This window comes from Bacillus rossius, chromosome 13 (genome assembly GCF_032445375.1).
Source record: "Bacillus rossius redtenbacheri isolate Brsri chromosome 13, Brsri_v3, whole genome shotgun sequence".
NCBI lineage: Eukaryota > Metazoa > Arthropoda > Insecta > Phasmatodea > Bacillidae > Bacillus > Bacillus rossius.
The window spans coordinates 3,952,298-3,970,541 of record NC_086340.1 but is presented as its reverse complement, the minus strand read 5'-3'; the positions used below and the strand labels follow the sequence as shown (position 1 = coordinate 3,970,541).

The 18,244-nt window shown below is 40.1% G+C and overlaps 1 protein-coding gene across 1 annotated transcript in view; it reads left to right on the top strand.

Moving 5' to 3' along the window:
- LOC134538585 (transcription factor SOX-8-like) overlaps positions 1–10,192 on the top strand; it is a 52,261-nt gene extending 42,069 nt beyond the window's left edge. The window contains exons 3-6 of the mRNA XM_063380010.1: positions 4,961–5,048; positions 6,622–6,758; positions 7,780–7,896; positions 9,835–10,192. Coding sequence (XP_063236080.1) covers positions 4,961–5,048; positions 6,622–6,758; positions 7,780–7,896; positions 9,835–10,192 — 700 coding nt within the window. The remainder of the gene's footprint in view (positions 1–4,960; positions 5,049–6,621; positions 6,759–7,779; positions 7,897–9,834) is intronic.
- Positions 10,193–18,244: the final 8,052 nt, after the last annotated feature.

The window sequence follows — 18,244 nt, the reverse complement described above, 5'->3', positions numbered from 1 at the left end:
AAAATGTTCCAGAAGTTTGTAGAAGTTTCCAAAATATTTACAGAATAAAAAGGACTTCGAATTCTACCTACGCCAATAGGCTGTGCTGAAAGGGATTTTTATATTATAGTTTAAACATTATTACTTTTTTTATAATTTTTCTCTCTGGATGTGTTCTATAGTATGATGTTATATTTAATTGATAAAATAAATTATTGTTTTTATACTGTTAAAACACGTCCCATTATAAACCGTCCTAGTGCAGAATGTTTTTTCATGGCTAAATAATAAATCAAATTTTAAAATTAAAAAATGCCAATAAATTCTTTACATACAGGGGAAAAACATAATTTTGGCACACTTGTGTTATCGTCAAAAGATTTCAACTGAATTTATGTTATTTAAATATTCCGCTTAGATCACAAATATACGTGACATAGTGCGAACGTGACCAGTATCAAAGACTCTCGTCTCTGAAAACACAGAAGATGCGAAGTCATATTCCCAGCTCGCCGCGACTGTGTTTATGTACAAGAGAAACACCGCCGTAACTTTGAGATCAGATGCGCCGTATTAACGGTAAAAAAATAGAAACGTTAGTTAATAAAATAATCAATTTATTTGAAAAAAAAGTCGTGGATCATCAAAAGTCGGGTTTATTTGGGGTGGATGGAGTATTAAAAAAAAAGGTTATATCTTCCTCTCTCTTTGGGCCTCGCGTCTAGACAACCAAAGTGAACACAAACATTTTTTCGAAATTTAATGTTCGAGTCGGTCTTCTGAAGACGGCGTGACGTCACAAGTCAATAATCAGCGGCACGTCGTTTACAGAGCGGCCTGAGCTGACGGACAGTTTTACGTCCGCCCCTTCATCGTCCCGTTTTGGCGCCCCCCGAGTGCGCGCGGACCTATCTCTCTCTCTCTCTCTCTCTCTCTCTCTCTCTCTCTCTCGGGACCTATCTCTCTCCGCGTCACACCATTATTTCCTTTTCAGAGAGTACAGGGCCGGCGCGTCCACACAGGCGAACTAGGCAACCGCCCAGGGCGCCAAGTAGCTGGGGGCGGCGCAGCACGACACATAACAGCTCATATAATATGTTTAACGATCATTGAAACTAGATGAAAAAGGATTTTTGTAACAGTTTTGAATGTTTATATTGATATAAGTAATTATTTAAAGTTCACGGTGACCTGTTTATGATTTGTAATAAGTAAAAAAAGTTAAAAAAAAAAAAAACACAAGCCTGCTTACATTTGATTGTTGACAAAATCTTAGGCTTACGTGATGTATTTTGAGGCAAGGAAATTTTTTTTTTGTGGTGTCCGGCCGAGGGGGTGGGGGGGGGGGGGGCATTAAGGTTTTTCGCCTAGGGCGCCAATTTACCTTGCACCGGCCCTGCAGAGAGAGCGCCGCTCTCCAGTTTCCAGGGACGTTTGGTTTTTATGATTTTTTATTCGAAATGTACTGATCATTCGTGCTCACCCCGTGATTCCTAGCGAATGCTAGGTTCTGGATTTGTTTCTTGGGCAAAGAGGAATGTTTTGTTCACGAAACACGGTTGCTTGTACTGTGTGCGCCGAGCTGGAACTCGACAGTTTATGAAAAGACGAAGCCGGTACTCGAGCGAGAGAGTGTGTGAGTGTGGACACTTTAATGGCGTGAAGAAGTGGAGAGGGGGGTGGGGTTCGCGCGGAGTGTGAAGGTGAAGGTAATTAGCACATCAGTGGGCAGTCATATGCTAATGAGCCAATTAACAATGCACATTCCAAGGAAGGTACATAGACACGTGACCACATCTCCTTTACTTTTTTTTTAAATTTTATTTTACTTTTCCTGGCCATTCCTCCAGCCCAGAGTTTGTAACTTACTTCTGACAAGAAAATCTGTTGGCGAAACTGAGTAACGGTGTCCCAGAATTACAAAAAAAAAAAAAAACTGTTAGGAATGTCCGTTAAAATACTGAAATGTTTATATAATTTACGGGAATCTAATACGTAATATGTAAAAAAGGATGTAATATCCGTATTATTATTTTTTTTAGTAGGCACATGCGGAATTTTCCTTGCTTCTTGTATATTCGGGGACTAAAGACGGACATTGCCGAAGGCACACGAAGTGTTATCTTGGCTGTGAAGCACGAAGATATGCATTCCAGGTTCAGTCGAGATATTCATGTACCAATTTCACCCATAAAACCCCCCCCCCCCTTTTTTTTAGTTCGTAAAACCATTGCCTCAAAAAAAACTTCTAAAAAAAATACAAAAATGCATGTATTTAAAATATTATTTTTATTATTTTAATTTGGAGCAGGTTTCTGGACAATATTTTATAAGACTTTTTTTTCTTAATTTTACCGGAAATTTTTGTAGTAATGAAGCCTAAGTGAGTTATATTTTTTAACTTAAGCCTGAGAACATGATGCTTACCGTCACACAGTTATAGGCCTACCGAATATTCCTGAGGACTGATATGCATAGGTGTGCCCAGACATTTCCATTAGGGGGGGGGGGGGGGGGGGCCCTGCTAAATTTTTAAATTTGAAGCCGAATTTAGAATGTTAAATAGCCTAAATATATTCACTCATTGACTTGTTTATATTTTTGTTCAGTATCAACGAGATATGTTTACTAATTAATATTTATATCCGTATAATTTTAACAATCTTGAAAATATGTTTTTTTTTTTCCATAGACAATGTTTAAAGTGTACTTACACATTTTTCCCCCTCGAATTTCCAATAGCTTGGTCCAGATCTACCTTGAAATGAACTTCTTTTTAGTGAATGCCAACACAGCAATTCAGACAACAGAACTTTAACAAACCTCTTAAAATATTTTTTTTGCTTGGCCATTTTAAGGGACCTCATGTTTTTAATAAACTAAGGCGGCTGTATTTCCAGAACGATTAAATGTTTTAAAATATTGTTAATTAGCATGCTGCAACACTGAAACACAGTTTGAGTGTCACAGTGCCAGGAATATACGAATATTAACAAACGCATTAGAGAAAATGCCGATCTGAGTGATTACATTAGGGGGGGCCATGGCCCACCTGGCCCCCCTGTAGGCACGCCTATGCTGATATGCCATTATATACATGCCATAAATGAAAAGTTAATGTTTCTCAATTGCGGCCCTCCTAGTTAAGCTTTTTAAACCAATCTTAAATTGGAAAAGCACTTTCCTGTATCTATGTGTTGCAATATATAGAATCCCTTCAACCTGATTCTTACTTTACCATTTTAAATAATGTTGTATAAAGGATTTAACGACATTTGTTAAAACAATTTTGTCTTTGAATATATTTTAGTGCAATTAATGGGTTAAAAAGGCTACCAGTCTGGAAAAGCAAAATAAAATCCTAAATGCCGCACTTTTAATTCAAAGGAAATACTTTTTTTGTCGGTCTCGAAATATTCCTAAGAATTTTTACTCATGTAAAATATCAAGTTGAATTGGTTTATTTTATTTTTTTTAATATTTGGAAATTTAGTTCAGTAAAAACAGTTCATTTGGCCTAATTAGTTATGGTCTATGTGGCTCGTGACACACATATTCCGGATAAAATAATTGTGGATATCAAGTAAATACAGTTTTTCTAAAAAAATAACTATAAGTCCCATAAATATTTTTTGATTACAATATATTATTAGCCTTTTGATTAAAGCTAATTTTATTAATCTCAGTCAGATCCTTAGTATTTTCACATTTAATGTTATACAAACCACGGTGCATATATTCAGATATGTTCCGATATTATAAAATGTATGACCTAGTTCATTTACTCAGCTGTTATTCGGAAAAAAATGAGTCGGATTAAAATATGCATATTACAAAAAAAAATAACAGTTTATGCTATCTGCAGTCGCAAAACTTTATGCTGCGCTCAGCTACTGTATGCTATATATACCGCTATGGATATAACATAATCGCCGTATAATCACCATATAGGACATAGAACAAAATTATCCGTACTTTTACAAAATATTTCTTTTAAAACCAGTTGCCAAGAAATAGTTTATAAAACTTCAAGAAAGATAACGCAACTTTGTAGAAGAAGACATGGCTATGGTTGTTTTTACATATCTGACATACGTTTTTTTTTTCGAGATAAAATTGGACGCATGATTTTAAATATTTAATTGATGTTTCATTCATGCATACTATTGATTAAACGTTGGAAAAGATAAAATAATATTCAATTATTTGACTTTATTTTGTTTTATCATGCTCTATTTATGCGCAGTTAATAGTGGAAAGCTATTTAGGAAAGGGTTTAACTATTGGAGGTACTAGGACAGCACAAAGCATAAATGCCCTTGTAAGAATCCGAACCAAGTATTACTGCGAATACTATACTGTAACGATACAGTTGTTTTTTATGTAAATGTATATATATAAATATCTGTAATTTTACATGAATATTTCTGTTCAATTTACAAAAATAAATACAGTTTATTAAGCAAAAATACAAATTATGTATTTGTCGTTTTTAATATGAGATTTAAAAAAACATATTTTTGCCATAATCAAAATAAGAATTTTTATTTTAGCAACCCAGGTAGTAATAATCTGGAACAATGTTCTCAATTTACAATCTTTAAGTACAAGGTTGTGAACGGGGTAAAGTTATTTTAATGAAGTGAAAATTCATTTCTAAAAATCTACCATAGCAATACATGCAAACAAACTTACAAGTGTTTTTTTTTCGACTGCTAAGGGGGTGAAAGGGTTATGTTTAGGTTTGCCATAAAAATAATAATAATATTTCCAAAGATAATTAGTGGGGAACCAAAATATTAGGTATGGATACCAAACAAAACATTATCAACTCATTTTTATCATTGTCTGAAATTCCACCCCTGATGAAATTTCGAGGATGCAGTTAGAGCAATCGTTTAAAGCCACATGATCAGCCGGATGTAACTGTAGGCCATTGTTTCAAACAAGGCTGAAGTTGAGAGTGGGCCTGATGTTGCAGGATCCTGAGCGAAGAAGAGAAACAGCCGTTCATAGAAGAAGCGGAGAGACTCCGCACAGCCCACAAGAAGGATCACCCCGACTACAAGGTACAAGTGTCTGCGTGGTGGCCACTTGGAGCTTCGGCCACCCAGGGCGCTGTGCTCGCCATGTTCGCTATGTTCGCTATGTTCGCTATGTTGGCGATCCTGCCGACGTAGCCTTTGAGACTGTCCAGCATGGCCTCCGCATTCGATTACAGGGCCCCTTCCTACCCACCTCGAAAACAACAGTTGCGTGCTACATTATAATTGCATTGTTATTAATTACATACACTCTTTTTTAGAATGTTATTTAACCTGAAAATACAGGGTATAATTGGACGTAGTTATGCAAAAAGGAACTAACACACATGAAACATATTCTGAGTATTTTGAAGTTAGAGTTAATTATAAATTATGATTCTCGAATTGATAACATAATGTGGGTATAATTTTAATGGTCTAGTATAAATACTGATATAATAATAGCAACCACGGTACGATCAACCTTGTACTATTTTAATTTATTTTCAAATAAAATATAACAAAAATGTGGGTTGGTTCCTTTTTGCATAACTACGTCCAATTATGGTTACTATTCTATAAGTCCAAACTAAGATTTGTTTATAAAGTTATTTTACTTCGAAATAACCGCAGCGAATACACACGCTGCGGTGAAAGTGAACAGGGCTGTAGCCAGGGGTCTACAAACCCCCCACCCTTGTGAGAGCCGTGGCTTCAGACCTGCCCGTGCCCTGGATCTTTGAATATATATATACTGTATAGAAGTCGCCAGCCCAGGTTATAATTTATAATACGGTTTTGAGGTAGTTGGTTAATTCGCCGCCGCAATCGCCACCATCTCTAGCGCCATCGACTTGTGGTGGTCCCTAACGGACAAGTGTCGAACTCTTCAAACACACCCCTTCCCCCTCCCGTTGAACGACCTTCAGCTTCAGTGAATGATGGGTGGGGGGGTGCGGGGAATGACAGCGGGCGACAGTGCTGCGCTCTAACGTGTAAATAACAACTAAGACGATACAGGGCGTTACGGCAGCGCACTGCAGCGGTGAAGTTCCCAAGCTGCTCGTCATATGCTCCTGAAAAACGTGGAGTAAATCCTATCCACTCGCGATTTCTATACAGTATATATATTCAAAGTTTAGACTGTTTACAACAAATCATACATCATTAGTAGAGACCTGCAAAATTCGCGGATTCATTCGGTGATAGGCAAGAATTCAAACACATATACCTCTTAGATAATTTTGCTATTGGCTCACTGTTCATCTGGACGAATCTCAACCAGTTATAAACCCTCAACCGAAGAAGGATCGAATCACAGGACAAACCAGCTGAGACGACTTACAAGTCGGGCAGCCAATGAACTTGGCGTTATTTTCCCGAGTGTACAGGGGTGTGTGCAGTCTATCCTGAAGGTCATCAAAACCGCGAATTTTGCAGGTCTCTAATCATTAGAGACCGGAAAAATTCGCGAATTCATTTCGCGATAGGCTAATATACAAATAAGTAGTTGCACCTCAGTGCTGCCAACAGTATATATATTCAAAGCCTGGACACAGGGTTGCCATGCGGACACGGCCTCGGGTCGGGCTGACCTCGAGGGCTGGTGGTGTTGCAGTACCAGCCGCGCCGCCGCAAGCCGCCCAAGAGCAGCGCCGTGCTGCCTGTGACGGCCGGCGACCAGGAGCTGCCCGGCACCTCGGGGGTCAGCTCCTCCTCCTCGCCCGGCGGCCAGGACACCCCCCGGTGCCACAGGTGCGCGCCGTCAGCGTCCACAGTCCGTGCCGTCAGCGTCCTTGATCCGCGCCATCAGCGTCCTTAGTCAGTTTCAACAATGTCCTTTGTCAGTCACATCAGCGTCCTTAGTCCGTCACTCCAACGTCCTTAGTCCGTCACAGCAACGTCCTTAGTCAGTCACAACAATGCCCTTAGTCAGTCACATCAACATCCTTAGTCCGTCACATCAAGGTCCTAAGTCAGTCACATCAACGTCCTTAGTCAGTTTCAACAATGTCCTTTGTCAGTCACATCAGCGTCCTTAGTCCGTCACTCCAACGTCCTTAGTCCGTCACAGCAACGTCCTTAGTCAGTCACAACAATGCCCTTAGTCAGTCACATCAACATCCTTAGTCCGTCACATCAAGTTCCTAAGTCAGTCACATCAACGTCCTTAGTCAGTTTCAACAATGTCCTTTGTCAGTCACATCAGCGTCCTTTGTCCGTCACTCCAACGTCCTTAGTCCGTCACAGCAACGTCCTTAGGCACATAAACGTCCTTATTCCGACACACCAACCTCCTTAGTCCGTCACATCTACGCCCTTAGTCCATCACATCTACGCCCTTAGTCCATCACATCAACCCAACTTCCATTATCTTTCGAATTATGTAATTAGAAATATCTCTGCTGGTCTGTATGATTACATTCTAATAATTATAATCTAATATACACTTATACTAGAAATATTATTAAGAACGGTTTTTGTTTTTAAAAAAAATAGTGGAAAAACAATAAATTTTTGGATCCCGATGCGATTATCAGAACTTGAAACTAAAAAAAAAAAAAAAAAAAAAAAAAAAAAAAAATTGGGGATCTATACTGACGCCAGTAAAATAAACCTCATTACTGTTAGTCTTTCCGTTTTTTTTTTTTTTAATATCCCTTCCAAACCGATACACACCTTTTGATCCGCTCTGCAGGAACTTACCAGTGAAAGGATGCTCGTTGGTCAGATATCGTCTCTTGTTTCAGCCAACTGCAATCTGATGTTGTTTCAGAATGAAGCTGGGCCCGACTGAATCCCCGCCCGGCCCAGACTGCTCGTTCTCCAAGCTGTACTCGAACAGGGAAGCGGAGTTGAGAAGCGTCCAGGAAGATCACAAGTCGTATCCTTGGTAAGACAGGGACAAATCAAGTTTAAATCACGGAATCGTGAGATTATGTTAAGGGGCCCATGGGCGTTGCAAGGATATATTTTTTGGGGGGGGGGGGGATGTGTGACTTCAATTAATTTAGTTCTTGAGGAATATCCATCCCCTGGGGGGAAAAAAAAGCGGGGGGCCCGGGGGTCCTCCCCCGGGAAAATTTGGGGTTTGAAGGTGCAAAAAAGTGGTTTTTAGGCATTTTTCTTTCCTAAATATTCTAATTATAGTTGGTTGCAATAAATAATTTATTTTTTATAAGAAATATATTCAGAGAACAAATTTGTAAAAACACAGTTAACATATCTGTATTCGGTATCGGACCTGATTTTGATTTTACACGAAGATCGAATTAAAAAGTGCTCGCATTACCACGATTGGACTAAATGCACCAGGCGCAACATATAAGTTGTATCACAGAAATAATATTTTTAATATAACTACGAAACTAAATATATTATTGGAGGGGACGAAATTGCCACGCCCATGAAGGCGCCCGCCTCGTCAGGGGTGTATGTGTGTCGGTGAGGCTGGATGATAAGCGCGACGCTCGCTGGTGCTTCTAGCACGGTGTCTCCTCTGGACTGGTGCGCAGTCTTCTCGTCGTGCATTGAGCGGTGACTCTGAGGTGTAATGCAAGTCACTTAAGTGCTTTCAAGATTCTGTACCGGTTGTTTTACGCCTAACAATTACTCTAAAAACACTTCTTTTAGCCATTTTAGATCTTCTAAAAATACTGTTCCAACAAGGCAGCGTTTATTCGCTACCTTTACCCGAACGTCTTGGAAAACTGCCCTTATTCTCAAATTTTTACTTAAGACAATCCAATAAGTTTTAAAATTCACACTTGCTTTAATAAATATAATTATTTTATGCGTGACATTTTTCAGCTCGAAAATAATGCATCGTAAGAATTTCGTGAGAAAATTTTGGACTCAACAACAAATGCAAGAGGTTTATGGGAATAAACAGGAAAATGCATTATGCCCTAATAGTAATTATTGGGGGAAAAGGGGGAAAAACCAACTCGGTGTTCAAGACCGAGACTTAAAAATTTGTAGTTTTAACTTAAACAGCTGTAGTTGTATGTCCTGTTGAAGACTTCAGGGATTTTATGTTTATTCTGTGTTGTCTGTGTCAAATGTTTTACTTAAGGTTAAAAACTCAACTTAAAAATGTGTCTAATGTTTATACTTCAGGTTAAAAACTCAAATTTAAAAAAAAGAACTAGCAATTTCTTGGCTTCATTGGTGGAAACTGGCTTCGTGTAGCTTTGTCTAAGCTTTAGCAACGTTCGTCTTTGACTTACGAAGCAACATTTTAAGTAGCTACATACACGGATATAGGGTCTATTAGGACACATTTTCCTATTCGTTGGACTAGCTATATTTCTCTCACAGTCATCCGATTTATATTTAAATACGTTTTCGAACTTTGAGCGAAATTTGTCTTCAGTGACGTTAGTAGTTGAGTCATGCCTAGGGACATCTGTATTTCGCGATTTCATTTCATGTCAAGGTATTTCACAAAACACTGTGGCTTTTTCTAAGAGTCGTGGGAAATTGTGAGGGTGCAGCAGTACGGTGACCACATTCTCATTGGCCCCGTCAAGAGCGGGACGACACCTCTCACCGACCTCAGCCAATAACCACAGGAGAAAAGCTACAGTATTTCGTGAAATACCTTGACACGAAATGTATTCGCGAAATACAGGTGTCCCTAGTCATCAGTGGCGGATCGAGGATTTTGGTTTGGGAGGGGCTTGACCCAGCTGAGGCTAGGCTTTATCAAGGCAAACACTAAAACAATAGTGGACCCAGATGCTTTTGGAGGGGGCTTGAGCCCCTTAGCCCCCCCTCTGGATCCGCTACTGCTAGTCATGCCAAGTGTGTGTGTGTGTGTGTGTTGCAGCGCGCACCCGCAGTACCAGCTCATGTCCCCGTCGGGCCCGGAGGCGGCTGCAGAGGCGGCGCTGCCCCGCCACCACCAGCCCCCGTTCCGCGCCGCCCCCGCCGGCGCCGGCTTCGTGTACCCGCCGCCGCCCGGCGCCGACGCGGGCCCCGGGGGCGGCGGGGGCGGTCCGGGGGCGGCGGGGGCGGGCTGCTTCGCGCCGGCCGGGTACGGCGCCGGGGGCGGGGACTTCCTGCACCACCACCACCACCACCACCACCCCCAGGGGGCGGCGCCGGGCTTCGGGGGCGGGCCGCACCAGGCCTTCTACCCGTACGGCTCGCCGCACCAGAGCGCCTACTACATGCCGCCGCGATAACTGCCGCCTCCTCCCTTCATCGCCACGTGACCCGGTGCGCTCTGCTCCTGGGCAGGCTGCGACACTACTTCACGTGATGAGCGGGTCCAAGTGAATATTACACTAACTTGTGCCTTTGCGTTTCCCGCAAAGGACGGTTCGTACTCTGTGGACACTCGACAGTCAATCAGAACTCGTGTGTACGAAGGGATGTCGTTCTGAAATTCTTTGCCGACCAGTTTACAAACGCCAAGTTAACGATCACTAGAGACCGGAAAAATTCGCGGATTCCTTTCGAGACAGGCTGGAATCCAAAATCGTTTAGCTTATAATGCTGCGTCAGTGATTGGACCCAGGGGTGCAACAACAGGGGGGGGGGGCAAGGGTATTTTGCCCCCCCCCCCTATCCCCTGAAACCTTGAATTGGGGGCAAACGGGGGCAAAGAAAGTGCTGTGTAATCAATTTTTTGATAGTAAAACTGCTTAAATAGCACCATTTTCCACCTTGAAATACAAATTTTCCCGGGGGAGGACCCCTGGACCCCCCGCTTCAATAAGGGGGATCGATGATTCTTTACAAAAAGGTATATCGCCCCCCTTTTGAAATTTAGTTGTTGCGCCCCTGATTGGACCGCAATTTACCTGTAGGACTCTGAGCCAATGGCAAACACTCAGCAAAAGAAGTATCGAATCACAAGAATCGCAGTAAACAGGTGTCCCGAGTCGGTAGCCAATGACCAGGTGATAGTTGCCCGAGTACATGGAGAATCGTGGAGTCTATCCTAGAGGTCATTGAAACCGCGAATTTTTCCAGTCCCTAACGATCACACGGCAGATGGTATGAAGTGCGTTCAACTCCAAAACACCGACTGTCTACTGTCATCGAATGAATGCGTTGTAGATCCTATTCATTTGAGCAAGTGTTTAGGTACCTCTGTTAGAGAATTGCCGTCAGCATCAATCTTAAAAACAATAAGATATTTTACATGTTCCAACTTTTACTTTCGTTGTTGCAGTCGGTAAAAATGTTACACGAACTTGTGCCTTTGCGTTTTCCGCAAAGGACTGTTTGTATTCTCCAGGAGCGTAGGAACCGGGGGGGACAGGGGGGACGTGTCCCCCTGAACTTTTTGGGTGGAGGGGACTGTCGACCCCCCCCCCCCCAACTTTCTAGACCGTGATATTGTTATTTTATAATATTATTCTGCCCAACTTTATTTGTAATTTCTTCACTCATCAAATTTTATCTTAAGGAAACAATAATAATTTTAACATCGATGTATCCAATGGTTAGATACAAAAACTGCTTAAAAAGCGCTATTTTGCACTTTTAAAATCAAAATTTTCCGGTGGAGGACCCCCGGACCCCCCGTCTTAGTAAGAGGGGAATGGGTTTACATGACATCAAAATCATTATTTGTCCCCCCCCCCCCCCCCCCAACTTTATGAACACAGCTACGCCAATGGTATTCTCGACACTCGACAGCCAATCAGAGGCTCGTGTGTACGAAGGGATATGTCGTTTCTGAAATTCTTTGCCGACCAGTTGAGTCTGGATGGGGAACGGCCTGGAACGTGAAACACGTCCAGACAGAGTGTGACCGCACGCAGGAGTTGAACACTCTTGCCTGAAGCGGTTCATAGTCCCGTGTGACCGCACACTCGGGAAGGACAGAAGCTGCGTTGAAGGTCTCTCTGTGACCAGCGAAACTCGCGCTCTGATTGGACAACATGCTAACAATCAGCAGTGTAGGTCATGGCCTTTGAGAGGCCTTAAGCTGTTTACTGTTAGGGAGGCCCTTCATCGGAAATTTTGTTATACTAACTCTTCAAAAAAAATTAAGCCAGCCTGGAACTTAAAATTTGTCATTGGTCTTGCCAATTTAGCTAAAGAAATGTTGATATTCTTTCCTGATAGGTAGAGACCGGAAAAAATTCGCGAATTCATTTCGCGATAGGCTGAAATACAAATAGTTGTACCTCGGTGCTGCCTCTGCTGTTGGCTCACAACTCCCCTGGAATACTCTGGGGCCAATGAGAAACACCCGACCAAAGCTTTATCGAATCACAGGCTGCTACGCTGGGACGTCTCACAAGACAGCAGCCAATGAGTGGGTGGCATCTGACCGAGTGTACGTAGAACTATGGAGTTCATCCTGCAGGTCACTGAACCCGCGAATTTTTCCGGTCTCTACTCTGCAGTGTTCTTCCTGAGAGAGAGTCAGTGCCTACGTGAGTAGAACGTCGTTATCTAATGTTACTTCGGATAGATACGTAACAATATCACGTAATCAGTACTGTTGTCTTAGATTTTCCTGTAAATATCTCGGTGTGAGTTAATAATTATACGTGAATGTGGAATTGCTTCAATGAAGAGGCAACCTTTGCAACACAAAAGTGTTCAAGTAAACCAGAGGCAAAAAATTGATCCAAAATGTAACAACTCCGATGATATTTTTGAAACGTTGGAAACAGTGTGGCTTTTGAAACAAGCAATTTATAAACAAATTTATTTAAATTTTGTATGTCGAGTGTAATTTCATGGAGTTAAGAAGTTAGGGAGTGGGTGTGCCATGTTAATAACTGAAGTCAAATTGAGAACGTTTGTCCACCCGTTTTTCCATCTGGATAGCAAAATATTTATATAGTTTTGTTATATTGTAGTTTGAAGCTAATTTATTGCTGATGAGTTGTTAACGTATTTGTTAAACAACACTCACTTCGTGATGGCATTTGAATGGTTCAACCTACAGTGTTAGAAATTACAGTAAAATCACGTATTTTTCAACAAAGAATTTAACTCAAATAAACGAAGAGTACCTACTCCGTAATTTCAAATAATTTGATTTTCGTAGAAACTACGTCGTATTCCGACTTTCAAGTTTCGCTACATTCAGGGTAAACAGGCTCATGAAAGAGGAAGTGTTAATGGCTGTAAACTTAACATGTTTTGGAATGGTTGGATGATAAACCTTGATTATCCTTGTTGATTTCTGTTCAAAAAAAGTAAACTTATTACTCGTAATTTTACGAAGATCCCTGTATAATTTGTGACCAGTTTTCTTCGTAAATCTACGGTGAAAATTTTCAACAGTGTAGCGAGCTCCTTTCAAGCTATGAAAAAAAAAAAAAAAAAAAACCTCTAGAATTATCCTTTATGCAGCTATTTTCATTTTGCTAACTAGAATGACTTCGACTTCTTAACCAACTCCCACCCAATACTCACTGTATAATTTGCGTTGCGTATAGGTCTATAGAAACACAAAATTATGTATAATATATGTGCTTTAAAAACTAAAATCACCAACATCTTCTTGTAGCTATCACAATTTGTACCCAGGTTATTGTTTGATTTTGAATTTATTTCGTTTATTACATTATAACTCAGTTCCAACTATTTTCCGTTGAACAGGAGTTAATAATGCGGCCATGAAAATTGTAACACCAGAGTTTTACCAAATAGTTTTGCACATATCATCCGGAAAACTATACGTATACAAGTGGAATTATAATTACGGTATACCCAAGCATGGGCCAACATTCACGTGCCTTGCAACTGACTTCTTTATCTTTACAAAAATGTATGGTTCGTGTAAATGGATTAAAGCAGGCCTAATATTGTATGTAAAGTGTTTACACGCGTCATTTAGTTGTAATAATGTAATTCATTTTCATGAATAAAAGTAAGATTAATTCAATTTTGAATTTTTGTTATTTACAATTTCTGTGTTAAATGTCACTGTTTTGCTCTTATGGAATCGAATGATTTTAATAGTTACTAAGAGCTTTTCAGCATAAATAGTGTAAAACACATTTATTTCAGATTTAAAAACTGTAAACATACTGGCCTACATTGATTTTTAAGACTACCTACCTGAAATAATATTTTTAACACATTACATAACTAATTTCTGTGATTTAATAAATTCCGGTCTCTTAGCGAGTAAGTAATCAACGTGTAATAGAGAACTGTTACGAAAACAAGTTGCCAACTTGTTGGGATTTGATTAGGACATGTTCTGGAACACGGCCGGAGAGTTAGGTTGCGGTTGTATTCCAAAAAAAAGCAGTGACTATTCGCTACCTTACCCTAACGTCTGGCAATACCGCCCTTAGGCCGGGTTTATAGAAAACGCAAGAACGCAGAAACGCAAGAAACGCAACTACGGTAAAAGTCCAACCTTAACTCTTCTACCAGCACGTTTATAAAAAACGCAAGACACGCAATAACGCAAGAACGCAACGCAGAAGTTGTTGAACTTTCAACTTCTTGCGTTTTCTCCTTGCGTTTCGGCCTTCTATACTGGTTGCTTTAGTATGTGGAAACTGAAACTGTCATGTAATGCATATAGAAGGCTCTGCGATTGTAATCGTTACGCTTGTGTTTCTTTATTTATGTTTTGGTCTGGCATTCTTCTAGTGAATACAGCGCAATGGAGGAAGTTGATTAATTTCTTATTCAGCTTATCCAAAAATTTTCCCTGCCTGTACGATAAGTACAACAAAGATTTTAAAAATAATCATGACTTATTCCTGAAATTTTATTTTTTGACGTTGGCGATGGCCGGCGTCCTTGCGTTTTTTATAAACGACTGTGAATTTCTTGCGGTTGTCGCGTCCTGCGTTCTTGCGTTTCTGCGTTCTTGCGTTTTCTATAAACCCGGCCTTAAGGCCACCACTGCACGTCACTTGCTGGTGTGCGTGAGCGAGTGGTAGGCCTATCTCATCTCGGGACACTGTTCCGTGGAGCTCCTGCTATTCTTTTATTCTCCATCGCTAGAGACCTGCAAAATTCGCGGATTCATTCGGTGATAGGCTAGAATTCAAACACATATACCTCTTAGATAATATTGCTATTGGCTTACTGTCCATATGGACGAATCTCAACCAGTTATAAACCCTCAACCAAAGAAGGATCGAATCAAAGACAAACCAGCTGAGACGACTTACAAGTCGGCAGCCAATGAACTTGCGTTATTTGCCCGAGTGTACAGGGGTATGTGCAGTCTATCCTGAAGGCCATCGAAACCGCGAATTTTGCAGGTCTCTATGACCATCGCAGAGTATTTAGTTTCAATGGCGTGATTCATCATTTAATCCGTTTGCGATTTTGAGCTTCACGAGAGCATCATTTTCGAAGTCGTGACTTCATCTCCTCGATTGTGTGAAGCCTCGTGCCACACAATGTTCGGAACAGGCCGACTCCAGTGGGTAGAACATTTTCAAAATTGAAAATAGGAAAAAATACTTTTTTTTTTTTTTTTTTACCAAATTTACGCAATTCATATTCAACGTCACGTTTGTTTTGAAAACTATAAGACGAGTAAATCTTATTTTCATTTACAAACTGCAATGAAAACTGTAATCGTCTGCCCTTCTGAGAAGGGTTGTTTGCAATGGAATCATTTCGCCTGCAGATTTTTCACATTTTAGAATAACGTACGAGTTGTGTTCTGATATTCACCTTTCATTAACGCAAGTGTAATTCTAACAATTGAATTTGTGACCTTTATAGACATTAAAGTTTATTTTGTTGACATGTAATTATACATTTATAAAAATACTTGGGATTAATATATTATATGCACAACACAATATTGTCATCCAGTCCCTGCCTTACCTGTTACACATACTAACACTATTTACTACCAACCTCCGTAGCGTAGTCGGATACACACCGGCTCACGGTGCGAGGGGTTCTGGGTTCGATTCCCGGGTAAGGCATGGGTGTTAAATCTACGTGCGGCAATTTGATCGTTGACATATAACAGGCTTCGAACAAGAAAGAAGATTAACTTTACAGCCGTTGGCGTACAGCTGTAGGCCACCAACAAATAATTTGCCGACACGGTGGTCATCTAGTGGGTAAACCTTTACAACAACCAGCAGCCAAGTAGGACAGTCAGTAAGATGCTGTATAACCCTTTAACCATGCTGCAAAGCCCCTACTTAGTGCGTGTATGTATATGTAAGGGTTATGGTGTACAGACACTTTATATATTATATATATAAAGTGTCTGTACACCATAACCCTTACACAATATTTTCTTTTGTCACAATATATATTTGCTTCATACCCAGTGCTGTGAGACCAGTGGCGGTTTCAAGGGGGGGGGGGGGACACCAGGGGCATGTGGCCCCCCCCCCCCCCCCCCCCCGAAAAACCAGTTGTCTGCTACATTAATATTGCCGACAAAAATGATTGTGTCTGAAACCAATGAAAAATTTTAATATAATTAATGAATTTCTTGTAGAATCATAAAATCTGGTGGTTGGATGTTATGTGTAGTGTGAGTAGATTAAATACAAATTTAGTAATTTTAAGACATTTTTTTCTCTGGCTTCTCTGAAATCCTAGAGTGCCCCCTCCGAGGTGAACCTCTGGATCCGCCACTGTGTGAGACAAGGCACTTTTTATACACTATACAATGCAAGGTCTGAACTCCAGCATTCAATGTTTCAGTACAGAGTTGCTTGCGCTCAGATTTCTTAGGTTGGATTCTGGCTGTCAACCTGGCCTGCAAGTCTCATTACTATGCCACCTACCTTTTAGTTTCAGCGACCGTTTATTGTTACTGTTGGTTCTCCAGTTTTCTTGTGGTTTGCACTTCACATTTCATTGGTACGCATCCCTAATGAATGATCTGTAGTTTTCTTTTATAAAGCAGATTATTACAACTTATTTTAAATAACTGTGTACACTATGCAGACCTTTCACTGTAACATGTGCAGATGCTGATCTCATGGTTTTCAATATTGGGATATGCTTAAACCGAAAAGATTTGAAATCAAAAGGGCTTATGCTGTGCATAATCCTTGAGAAGAAAGTCAAGCACATTACCACACAAAAAAAGAATGATATTTCTGCGAACTCTTCTACATCACAAACTGTTTTCGTCAAAATTCTTTAATCAAGCAGGGCTGTTTAAGATAGCAGTATATACCTTTTGATGGTGTGATGAGCACATCAATGATCTTTTTGAAAATCTAGCATGTCCAAAGCAGCAGGTCTTCAATTTATAACATCATTAACAACAAACAAACCATAATGGGAAAAAAAATGCTAAATATTTATTTAATATATAAGTATAACATACCTGGTATGAACACAAGCCAGCTTCACAGCCCAATTTTTTTTTTTTATTTGGGTTAAAACTTTTTTTCATCAAATGTTGTATGAAACTAAAGTTCAGTATTCGAGATCAGAAATTTGTAAATATTCCAAGACCTAACTCTTGACAAATATAACGTCATGTTTTGCAAATGCATGATTTCTTTGTTCCATATTCCCCCCCCCCTCCTTCCAGAAGTTGCCCCTGCTACAAGGAATGACACTTAAATCATGAAAGTACTTCGTTTATCTGGACTAACTGTGCCAAAAGCAATCAGGACCATTGAAAATCCAGATAATCCATGTAACATGGGTAATAAGCAAAACAAAATCCTTAAACAAGCAGACTTACCATTTACTATGATAAAAACTATGTTTTATAACAAAATTACATAGTATACATGCTAAATATAGGGACACCTGTATTTCGCGAATACATTTAGTGTCAAGGTATTTCACAAAATACTGTAGCTTTTCTCCTGTGGTTATTGGCTGAGGTCGGTGAGAGGTGTCGTCCCGCTCTTGACGGGGCCAATGAGAATGTGGTCACCGTACTGCTGCACCCTCACAATTTGCCATGACTCTTAGAAAAAGCTACAGTGTTTTGTGAAATACCTTGACATGAAATGAAATCGCGAAATACAGGTGTCCCTAGCTATATATATTGTTTACAAGTAATTAAAATGTATAAAAGTAACTTTTGCACATCATTTCTCAACAACGAATTCATCAATTTCTTCTGTTTCAAACAAGTAAGGCATTAGAGTTAAGCACGGTCAGGCACACTATCGTGAGCTAACCATCTTTGTTTGCATAGATATATAGAATATAATTGTCATTTTTAAGTGAATATTAAATAAAATATCCAAAAATTCTGATCCGGATTATCCAGAGATCCAGATCAACGAGGGCAGGATAAATGAGGTTTTACTGTAGTATTGTTTTATTAAAATTTACACCAA